General features: G+C 43.0%; 1 protein-coding gene across 1 annotated transcript in view; it reads right to left on the bottom strand.

Annotated features, from left to right (window-relative positions):
* The window catches only part of KIAA2012 (KIAA2012 ortholog), a 106872-nt gene that overhangs the window by 36086 nt on the left and 58544 nt on the right, over window positions 1–12242 (bottom strand). Inside the window, exon 12 of the mRNA XM_075285413.1 lies at window positions 5338–5343. Coding sequence (XP_075141514.1) covers window positions 5338–5343 — 6 coding nt within the window. The remainder of the gene's footprint in view (window positions 1–5337; window positions 5344–12242) is intronic.

The following is a 12242-nucleotide window of genomic DNA, read 5'->3' as shown; positions in this document are numbered from 1 at the left end:
CTGGCGGTGCAGTAACAGCAAAACCCCAGCCAGGAATTAATGGGTGTCACACTTACAACAAAGTGGCCGCACTGGTGCCCAGGAACTGGATTTGGCTATAATTGCATCTAGTTACAGTGTCACCACCCAATAGAATCACACTAAGGCTGAGGCCCCACATTACAAAAATGCTGCTTTTTTATTGCAGATTTGGCTGCGTTTTTCTTTCCGTCAAAGCCAAGAATGGCTAGAAAACGAATGGGAAATATATGGGAAGCTTCTTATACGTCTCCCTCCAGCTCAATCTACTCCTGGCTTCGGCTCAAAAAAACCAGCAAAATCTGCAACGTAAAAAAGCTGTTTCTGCAACGTGGGGCTTTAGCCTAAGGCTGAGGCACAGGGAACACGGCTTTTTTTGTTACATATTTTGCTGTGTTTTTCTGAGCCTAAGACAGGAGTGGATTGAGCAGAAGGGAGACGTATAAGAAGCTTCCTATATATTTCCCATTCCTTCTGTAGCCATTTTTAGCTTTGGTTGAAATAAACCGCATCAAAATCTGCAACAAAAACGCTGCATTTCTGCAACGTGGGGCCTCAGCCTTACGCCTCCTGCATACAAGTGGCACGGATGTGGTTTTCACTGACCTATACATTAGAAATGAATTGACAGGGCTGCAAATGCAGACAGATATAGGGGATGTATAGGACAGATATAGGGGATGCATAGGACAGATATAGGGGATGTATAGGACAGATATAGGGTATGTATAGGACAGATATAGGGGATGTATAGGGCAGATATAGGGGATGTATAGGGCACATATAGGGTATGTATAGGACAGATATAGGGGATGTATAGGACAGATATAGGGGATGTATAGGACAGATATAGGGGATGTATAGGACAGATATAGGACCTGCTCAATAGTTTTCAGTTCTTCAATTTGGCCCAGATACACAGCCACAAATAGAATGGCTGTATATACGGGTCAATTGAAATATATAGGTCTGTACTTTTATCCACAGTTGTAGATAAAGAGTCTGGTCATGTGCATTACAGGTTACAACTCCATGTACCTCATATTAATAGCAGTTAACCCCATCATGTCCTCACATTAACCCCCTGTGTGCTTTACATAAGGGACACTGATATGTGACATATGGAGATAATAAGTGAACATCTTCATTATATAGGTCCTTCATTAGTACCCCCATGTCTCACACCTCAGTAACCCTTATGTGAGCCACACAGGGTTAATGTGAGGGACATGATGGGGTTAACTGTTATTAATGTGAGGCACATGGAGTTACTGAAACAAAAGTAATAACCCCAAATGCCTGACAGTAATAAGAATGGTCAGTAACACACACGTACCTGGTGTTTTTACTTTCACTTTGCTCCTCTCCTCCTCAGGCTGCAGACGGCAGGAGCTCCTCACGTGTAGCAGCAGGTCCAGGGAGCCCTTATCCTGTGCAGTGAGAGGCTCATCTCTGATTGGTGGCAGGGAGAGAAGGGGGCGTGTCCTACACCGCAGCTCTACCAGAGCACTACAAGGACGCTCTCTCTCTCAATTTTAGTGTGAAGTGTCAGGCTGGCTGCCATGCCAGCAAAATATGCCTCGCGTGCCAGTCTTGGCACGCGTGCCAGGGGTTACCGACCCCTGGTTTATAGCATATGGGGTTGTGCAGTCACAGGGCCCTGGTCCACCATTGGAAGTGCCTAAAATGGGCACATACAAAAAGTGGACCCCGTAGTAAATGGAGATAACTATGCATTATTGTGATTGTTATTATTATAGATTATTGTGCACCCAGCCTATGCCTGATCGGTGTACTATACTGTATATAGCAAGGACGTCTTAAGTTCTCCCTTCTATCAGTTTACTAGATTGTTTCTTTCTGTCTATGGTCAGCCAAATGAAATCTCTCATAGGCCAATGGATAATTTGACACATGTGTAATACCCGGCATTGGTTCCAATAATCTCTGCTTCTATGGCAATGGAACAACTGTTTCCAAGTGATTGAAATCTGATGCATTTGCTGGTTAATTTATTGGACATGCTTAGAACTATTTTCTGAGATGAGAACATTGCTACAATGTAACTTGTACCCTTTTCTTTTAAAAGTGAAAATAGTCCAAGAATGCAGAAATGCAGCTGGAGGAAGTCAAGGACCATATAGCGACCATATAGCTCCCTTGTTATACCATCATGTTCCATCAGTCTATATAGTCATCTGACATAAAGGAGAAAACAATAGGGGCAGAGACAGCCATTTCCTGCATATCTAATCTCTAGCTAATCTGTCCCTACACAATAGACTTGCTCATACCTGGATGCCTTCAAATACATGCATGCTTGGCTCAGCCAGGCAATGTATATGTACTGAACTAGGGGAGGGGACAAAGTCGTTGCGGTCCATCATTTTATATGCGACTTAGGCACTTTATCTGCCGTCACGTGTAGAAAAAAGGGACGTGGCCAACACATTTTATACCCACATCACTGAGGGAGTGAGATTCCCTTGCAAATGTTGGCAAGAATGGGAATTCACTGGGTTAAACTGACCTAGAAAAGGAAGATTAGCTGACAGTAAAATATGGCACCCAGTGTCAGGCAGCTGCTGCCAAGGCAAATAATACCATGGAGTGTATCAAAGAGGTCATAAATGCACACGATGAGAACATAGACAAATCACTAATCAGACCCGTACGTGGAATTTTAGGAACAGTTTTCAGCAAAAGTGCACAGAAAGGTGCAATCGTGCTCAAGTGTCATCCAAGGCGAGCACCCAAAGTAACAAATGGGTGCACTACAATACCCAGAGAGATAGGGTCCTCGCCCGACAGCTGAGGCAACCTATTAAATATGTATAAATATATCAAAAGTCAATACAACTATTTCTCCTATGATTTTTTTTTTTATTTTATACCCAGGACTGTAACAAAGAGGCATCCTCTATATGTAAAGTAAAGAAGGTTTGTCCAATAATATATAAGGGAGTCTTTACTGTAAGGCCCAGATCACATCTGCATTTGGGATTCTATCTGGGGAGTCCACTTGGGGACCCTCCCAACAGAAACCTATACGCATAGAAAAGCGGTTAGACTTGGGGTCCGCGTGTTATCCCAGATAACCGCTTTTCTACACGTATAGGTTTCCGTTCGGGGGATCCCCAAGCGGACTCCCTGAACGGAATCCCGAATGCAGATGTGACCAGGCCTAAGAGCAATGAGCGACTATGGAAATCTCTGCTAAAGGAAGTTGTCATGGTAAATGAGTCCGTTATTTGTCGTTGTGAAGGGGCTGACTTCTAACCCATGTTTTTTTTTTTTCCATTCCTCTGAATCCAGCAGATGAATAGACTAAGTGAATGGACTTATGTCATTTTTCTATGATACTCTGTATATATTGTCATTGCTACATATTGCTTTTCAGACACCAGAGTATAATAATCGAAGACCCAGAGGAGGATTCAAACATAAAAAAAAACACAGTTACTTACCTCTCCTGGGCTCCGGTGCACTCCCTATTGATGTCGGCCATTTTCAATTATGGAAGAGACGTCACTTGAGCCGGGCCTGCGTCGCGACACATTATGACGCAAGCCCAGCACACATGATGTCTGGGACGTCACTAAGTAGGCCCGAAGCATTCAGGAGCGCAGAAGAGGTAAGTAATAGTGTTTTTTTATGTTCCCTCACCTCTCCTAGCCCTCTGATCATTATACTTGGGGGTCCGACCCCAGCTCCTGCTCACAGAAGGGAAAGCGCTGGCGGCTGTGAGCAGGAGAGTGGATTGGTAAGTAAATAGGGCCCGTTACCTGCTGGAGTTACTCCAGCAAGTAACGGCCTATTAAAAAAAAAACAAGGGCCTGCTGGGTCTCCTACTGTCCCGCTGCTACCATGGAAGTTATGTCCCTGATTACATAAATATTAGTATATCTGTCCCATCCATCTATTACACAGTAAGTCGGCCCCATTGTCCTATTGCACTGCCCCTCGTGTCATTTCCTGCAGATTAGTTACGTAACTTCTATTACTTCGGCGTCCTCTGTCGCTATCAGGCAACACAAATTTTAAAGCACATCTGATAAATGTTCAAACAAATTTGCAATTTGACTTACACCAATGAAGGTAATAAACATAGCTGATACCCAATGGTCTTATGGTAACCGTTCCATATACACTATGGAGAGCTTCACACAATGAACCTTATGACTCTTTTTACATAACTGCGCCTAATTTTATAATATTATAAACTCGACATCATGATTGCAAACAGCATTCATGAGAAACCACAATGGCTGTGCAATCTTATTCGTATAGGCTCAGCTTTTGTTTTTTTTTTAAATTTTAATATGAATACATTTTATGTTTCTTTTTATATGCAGTTTCACCATACTGGTACCTGGGAGAAAGACTCTACTCCCCGGGCATGTTCCTAACAGTAATAATACAAAGCAGATGGAGACCATTTTAAGAGGAAACCACAAAAAATGTCAAATTATTATGTCTTCTACCCTTCCCCCAGCCCCACAATCAGAAGCCAGCCAGTTCAATAAAAGAACGGTTAAAATTTATCTGTTTTCTGTCAATTCACAAGGGCCAGAGAGGAACACAAAGGGCTGATTTGAGAAGCCAAAGAAGCCTAAATATGTAGTGCAGTTGGGTTACCCCAACAACTCAACAAGAAGCAGACACCGGGTAGAAGTCAGACTAGCAAAGGAAGCTCAGAAACTTGTGTGTTTCTTTACCTAAGACCCAGGAATGTGACCTGTATTAACTCTGTTTCTTGTTCTCCAAAATACTAATAGGTTTGGACAAGGTGCGTGGGAAACATCAAAGGGCATAACTGTGATATTCACAGAAAGGGAAAGAAGTCCAGAGAAAGGAAGATGGAAGAAGAGAAAGAAAACTGAATGTCTGATGCAACATCAGTTTAAGATCACTAAACTCAACTAAGATGGGTCAAAGACCGGGAGAAAGTGAAATAAAAATAAGGCAGGAAAGTAATAGGCAGGTTGGTTGGTCATATAGCAGAGAATGCCCATCTGATCGGACATAGAAGAAGTTTTACTTAAAACCGACAACACCATTAGGGAGCCTTCACGCGGAGTTTACGCTCCGCTCATTCTGAAAGGAAAACTCGTTCAGAGTGAGCGGCGTAAAAACCAGATCCCATTGACTTGAATGGGTGCCGGCATATGTGCGCTCCCCATTGAAATCAAAGGGAGGTTTTTTACCTATTGCTTTCAATGTGATACGTGCAGTGAGCAATGAAAGCACACAGACCCCATAGACTAAAATTGGGTCCGTGTGTTTTCTGCGCGGAGAGAAAAGCACTTCATGAACTACTTTCCTCTCTGCATGACTCATGTGAACACTGGGTGGAAAACACACAGTCTCTGTTATAGTCTATGGGGTCCCTGTGCTTTCATTACTCACTGCTTGTCAATCAGTATTCCTTTTGGGAGGTCCCTCAGCGGACTACCCAAACAGAATACCGAACGTGGATGTGAACCGGGCCTTATGTGGCCAGTTGGCAACTCTGTCTCATTCAAATGAATGAGGCTCAGATCTAATATTAAGCAAAGCCCCCATGCAATGTATGACTCTGTGCTTGGTATTCAGTGAAGAGGAAGGTTCACTTGAATGCTGGTGTGTCCCCACTGATCTGAAATTGATGACCTTTCCTAGGACATTATTTCTCGGACACCATAGGTCTGACAGAGTGTGTGTCGCTGTAATAGAATAATTCGCTGTTCTGGCACATAGGACCTGCAAGTGTCCAGTGTGCATCAGTAATAGATCATTTACTGCAAAGACCGCTCTAACTCATTTTCTTTCGATGATAGAGGCCCATGCACATGGTCATAGTATGGCACCTTAACATGGAGTCATAACTGAGCATGCTGTGGGGCTCTTCTATACTCTACGGAGCCTATACATGACCCTGCTGTATACATGCGGCCTGTGCATTGCATCATTGGTATAGTTTGGTAATCTAGCAGATGTCATTTTTAACTCTTACTATGCTGCCTTGTTTTTTCATATTCTTAAAGGGGCTGGCTCTACTTAAGTACCAGTGCAAAGACTACTTTGGGCTCTGTGTCAGACTGCAGAAATTGATGAATCTTCCAGCAGCCCAGGAGTTAAATGTGCCAGCTTACAGGAATTTGGTGCGTCCACCTTTGAACTCCAGTGACAGAGCTGAGGTATTAGGCTGAAGGCAATAAGGCGCTTTATTTAGACAAATGCAGGAGGACCAATTAGTTATTGCTGGAGAGAGATCTGTAATCGCTTCAACATGCCGCAAAAATCTGTCCTGAAAAACAGGGATGAAACGCTGATGTGTGATGTCAGGGTTACCATCTGCCTTATTGTTTCCAGACATCCAGAGGAATTTGGCTTTTTTTTTTTTTAAATTTAGTTACGCACTGTTACAACCACAGGGGCACAATAACAATCCTCTTGATTTGGGACTGTCTGAGCATGCTCTGTACACTGCTTTCTAGCTGCCCCTCAGCAGCTCATTGTCTCAGGGCTCAGCACTGGCTGATCCTCTGACCTTGAGTCATTCCATTCAGGCAAAGACTACAATGTTTATTGCTCTTTGCTACCCCTATACCCTACTGATTACATATAGGACATATAGGGTTTGCAAACAAACATGCCCAGCTGTGCCAGGATGGGCAAGGGTAGAAAAGTTTAAGACGTGTCACTTACCTCCACCAAGAGACAAAGCCCCTTATTAAAATATACCATAGCTAGTAGTCCTGTGGTTATGTGGCCATCAAGCACCGAACATTCCTACTAATACTTATATGAAGTCATTACTTTGCCTCCATCAGGAAGGGGTTAATGATACTTACGTATGGCATATACTTCTCTTTTCTAAAAGAACAGGGTGGCTATATCTGCTGTGCTTTGTGAACTTGAGCTTAAAGGGAATGCATCGCCAGAAAATAACCTATCGTTTAAATCATGTTTTTAGACTCAACATGGTTTTTAAGAATTTTTGGTGATTTTTTTTCTATGTTATTATCTATGTTAAAAAAAAAATCTTAAAAATCTTGCAATTCCAATTCTTGCCATTAAGCCTAAATTATTTTGTGACTTCCTGTTTGCTAGAGATGAACCATGGGCTATGGACACAATGGTCTGGAGCAGTCCTATTAGATTTTTTAAGCATGTTCTGAACAGAGAGAGGATTACATAAACTGTGACCATCACCTATTGTGATTCTGTGTCTTACCTAGATACACCAGGGTCCAATGCAATATCTGAGCCGGGGCCCCTTCTGCCATTTGGGTGCTATATCTTATGTGGCAGAGGGACTGTTGAGACCACTTCTGGGTCCACTGCTACCTCCGCACCCCTTATAGCTACACCCTAGACTATAGTTGTGCTGTTAAGTAAGCAGGTTGTTGCAAAGAAGTCTCCTATGGAAAATAGGACGTCTCAGCATATTATTTAGCTTAGTGGTCATAGTCAGAATTGCAGTATTTTTAGGAATTTTTTAAAATATAGATAATAACATGGAAAATATCAAATATTCTTTAGAAATATGTTTGACATAAAACTAGATAAAATACAGGTCTATTTCTGGCAACACATTCCCTTTAATGCTTTGGACGTTATATAGCCGGTAGAACTAATGCCAGATCGGTATGTTTTATAAGTTGGTTTTTACACTTTATACAGAAACCAGAGCTTTACCTCCCACTATGCGGGTGTAACATTGCAAGATTACAACGTGTGATCTAATGTTAGCTTACTGATATACAATACTGTATGTCTTATTGTCAGAGTCCCATTAGTTATCAGTTACTGAACCTTCTTTCCTGATAGCCAATTATCTGTACACTGCAGGGTCTTTTACCTCTCTCCGAATCCTGCTGACTGCTAGACCATTGTTCTTCCTGACCTGCAGATTCCGCTGGAAGGCGATCTACAAGTGACACAGATAAGACATGTTTATAATGGAGCAGGGTCCTAATGAAGTGACATCATTCATGTAACACTCATTACACAATGTATTACCAATTAACACCCCCTCCCAATAAAGCTGCAGTATGTCTAGGCGCCTCCATAGCAGTAAACATTAAGCAGTATGTAAGGTTATCAGAAAGGAGATAAATGACCAGGCCTCAGAAAGTCATTTTTCTAACTAGACCACAATCCTGTCAATGATATTACAGTCTCAAGGAATCTCCTTATAACAAAATGGCTACTAAATCTGAATGGTCTGTGTTGGAAGAGATGGCATGTAATAGTGAAGGGGTCACATTGCTTGCACAAGAGCTGCGGCCCCTTTAAACAGCTGATCAGCAAGGGTCCCATGTATTGGACCCCACTGATGATAATCTATCCTGAGGTTACATTATCAATACCAGTTAGTGGGGTTATTCACTATAGGATCACCACTCCAGCTTCTTGGCAGGGCCTGACACAGCAACCATAGTCCCCTGTTTGAGGTGCCATCACAATTTTTCGCATATAAACCTCTGACAGAGGCACTTGCGTATCTCCGCTGCTTGGAGAATTCAGTACAGTGACCTCCACATGTGGCCGAGTTGAGTGCTGATCTCTGCGGCAGGAGTTGTATTAGCTTTACATAGGAGACAGCGGTGTGGGAATCAGGCTGTCCCCAACCGTTGCCAAGATGCCATCCCCCGTTGGCCGAGGGCCCCCTACCCCTCCGGGCCAATGGTATCCAGTGTAAAATTAACATGATGTATTTAAAAAATCCATCCATTTTGTTAAAAAGCAGCTTTTCTGCAGATCTTTTATTCCACAATGTATGGATGAGATTAATGATATATACTTTACTTTGCTGCTACTGTAAATGCAAGGTTTTTCCCGCTGTGTTTCCACTGAAGCCATTTCTGCAATACTTGGCCTTAGTGGAAATGCTGCATTTTTTTTGTTGTAGATTTTACAGCATTTTTTGGAGCCAAAGCCAGGAGTGGATTGGGCTGAAAGGAGAAGAAAAAGAGCTTTCTATATATATTTCCTATTCCTTTTATAGCCATTATAGGCTTTGGCTCAAAAAAGTGCAGCAAAATCTACAAAAAAAAAAAAGCTGCATTTCTGCAACATGGGGCCGTAGCAGCATGGGGTCAGCAACTTTCGGTACTCCAGCTGCTGTGACAAAACATGATACATTCACTTCCATGGGAGTTCCAAGAAAAGAAGAGCAAGTATGCATGATGGGAGTTGTAGTTTTCCAACGATTGGAGTGCCGAAACCGCCAACATTTCCGTAGGTATAATTGACACACTGCGATTTCCATAAACAGAAATTGCAGCATTTCTGCTGAGGGTATTTTTCTGCATTGTGTGATTGGGATTCTCTAGAACATTGCAGGGACTGTAAAATGCTGCAGGTTTTTGCTGCAGCATTTAAGCCATGTGGGGCCCCACGGGCCGGAAACGCCTGCGGGAAAAATTTCAGCGTTATACAGCAACTGCAAAGTGGATGGGATTCATGCGAATCCCATGCCCTCTTTATGGAAAAACTGCAGCGCGGACACGCTGCAATTTCCAAAACCAGCGTGTTTTTGGAAATCGCAGCATGTCAATTATGTCTACAGAAATGTCAGCGGCTTCCCCATATATATAATGGTAACAGAAAGTTCGCAGAGGAAAACTCTGTGAACTTTCTGTTCAAAGCGCTGCGGGAGGAACCACGATGCATTCCTGCTGCGGATTTCCCGCAGCGCTTTAGTGCTGTGTATCGTCCCGTGGGGCCTTAGCCTTAAAGGGGTTTTCTTGAATTTTAGACTTTTTTTTCTTTTAAACACCAATATAAATATTTGCCTTATAATAAAATAAACCACCAAACCAACATTGTATCTGTATCAGTAATCTGTACCTAGCAGGTCTGGCAAAGTAAAGGGATTGTTTCTCTGGCTACTAATAAAGAGAAGGCGACTATAACAAGGGTAGAAATTAGAAGTTAAATAAAGCCAATGTAAATTTTGGTTTTCTCGGGGCCTCATTACCATACGCAGTAATTACAGGCGTGTTTACTAGCACAGTAACGTTAAGTGGTAACCTATAAAATATAAGAGTCTGCAGCAGACCCCACAATTCACATCCTATTGCTAATGACATCATAAAGTAGGCAAAAATGACATCTTATGTCCAAATAGACGAAACATAAGAACCCCCCCCCCCCCCCCCCCTATGAACAAAAAGAAATCCTTGAATATTAACAAGAGCGCCTTGGATATTTTTCTTTTCACGTTTTCTTTCTGGACATCTGTCTGACATTCACCCAGTCTTGTATTCTTTGCTCTCTGCTGGGACCTTTGTCAGCGAGGTTTGTTTTTCTTCCTGACAATCACAGTGTGATGGAGTCAAGCCTGCAAGTGTGGACTATTGATTTAGTCTGGAGCCCATGACTAGAAGGGGCAAAACCAGGGGGTGGACGGCCATGTGAAAGCATGATGGGAAGGAGGGGGCCGCCTCGCAGAGCTGTTACCACTGAAACTAGAAGGGGAGTTTTAAAGCCTTGTCTCCCCTGTGGCTCAGCCATCACTAATAAGAACCCACTGCGACCCATCAATGTCTAATGAACTTCACTTTCCAACCCCGTATTTCACTGACCATAAATCAGTAATGAAGTCCAGCCTAATAATATTTTAGTTTCCAGTTGGCTGCCTGTATAATTCTTTATCCCAACAGTACATAATGGTGTATATTGGGGTTATTTATGCCCTGTGGTTGGGAATTTTCCCCAGTGTGCACAAAATGGTTACTGTCATACACAAAATTTTATAGACCGCAACAAATAGATCTTGCTAAGATAAGCAATTATGGCTGTACAATCTGTAGCACACAGCCAAGGGTTAATCTGGTAGTACTACAGCTTCGGGACAGGCTGTCACGGCCCACCATAGTAGTTCTATAAATGGAACACACATGTTTTTACATCTGTACTTGTCAGCGGCCCCCCAAAAAAGCCTCCTTCCTATTAACTCGTCTTTCTTCATAAAAGACAACAGATTATAAACCAAGGTTTAGAGACAGGTTGTAGAAATGCTAATATTTAATAGATCTCGTATGGACGCCTGTTGTAAGGGCTGCCTGTTGTATACAGAAGTGCACTGACTATTATAAGTAGATAGATAGATAGATAGATAGATAGATAGATAGATAGATAGATCCAAACATAAGTGTATATCTTACCCCTCGTTCACATCTGCGTTTGGATTCCGTCCAGGGGAGTCCACATGAGGACCCTCCCGAACAGTATGCTGAACGCAACTGCAAGCGGTGTGCCAGTGAAAGCACATGGACCCAATAGACTATAATGGGGTCTGTGTGCTTGCCGCCAGATCTCTGCAGGGATCATGTGGACAGGAAAGTAGTTCACAATCTACTTTCCTGTGGGCATGATTCGTGCGCGGCAAGCACACGGACCCCTTTATAGTCTATGGGGTCTGTGTGCTTTCACTGCACACTGCTTGCAGTTGCGTTTGGTATTTCGTTCAGGGGGTCCCCATGTGGACTCCCCAAACGGGATACCGAATGCAGATGTGAACGAGGGGTAAGGGTTGGTTCACATCTGAGTTTGGTAATCCGTTCGGAAACGGGGACCTCCCCCGAACGGAATACCAAACGCAATTGCAAGCGCTGTGCAGTAAAAGCACATGGATCCCCATAGACTATAATAGGGTCCGTGTGCTTGCCGCGAGATCTCCACAGTGAACATGCAGACAGGAAAGTACTTCAAAATCTACTTTCCTGTCCGCATGATTTGTGCGGAGATCATGCAGCAAGCACACTGCACAGCGCTTGCAAACACATTTGGTGGTCCGTTCGGGGGGTCCCCATGCGTACTCCCCGAACGGATTAGCAAACACAGATGTGAACAAGGGGTAAGCTTATTCAGCTTGTTATTGCATATTAACCAGAAACTATTAATCCTCAGACTTCTCCCTGTATCACATCCTTTGTAGTTTTCTAATGTCAATCCTTGATGCCACAACATCTCATGGGTAGACAGAGTATGATCTCTGCCTTCGGGGAGGACAGTGGGATTATCCTCCCTATATATTTTCCTAACCGTATTTGTCATCTTCTTCATTATAACTGTGTGATGAGTTGACTAATTATTATCATTGTGATCCAAGTCCTCTCCACCCTGTGGTACAAAAAGCGTGGTAGAGTCCTTGCATTTTCAAGTTGAAAAGTGTCTTACCAAAGCCTAAATCACATGATTCCTATGCAATAGTCCCAATGCAGCAAGAA

This window comes from Leptodactylus fuscus, chromosome 8 (genome assembly GCF_031893055.1).
Source record: "Leptodactylus fuscus isolate aLepFus1 chromosome 8, aLepFus1.hap2, whole genome shotgun sequence".
In the NCBI taxonomy this organism is placed as follows: domain Eukaryota; kingdom Metazoa; phylum Chordata; class Amphibia; order Anura; family Leptodactylidae; genus Leptodactylus; species Leptodactylus fuscus.
Note: the sequence above shows the minus strand (reverse complement) of the source record. Positions and strands in the feature narration are given on the sequence as shown.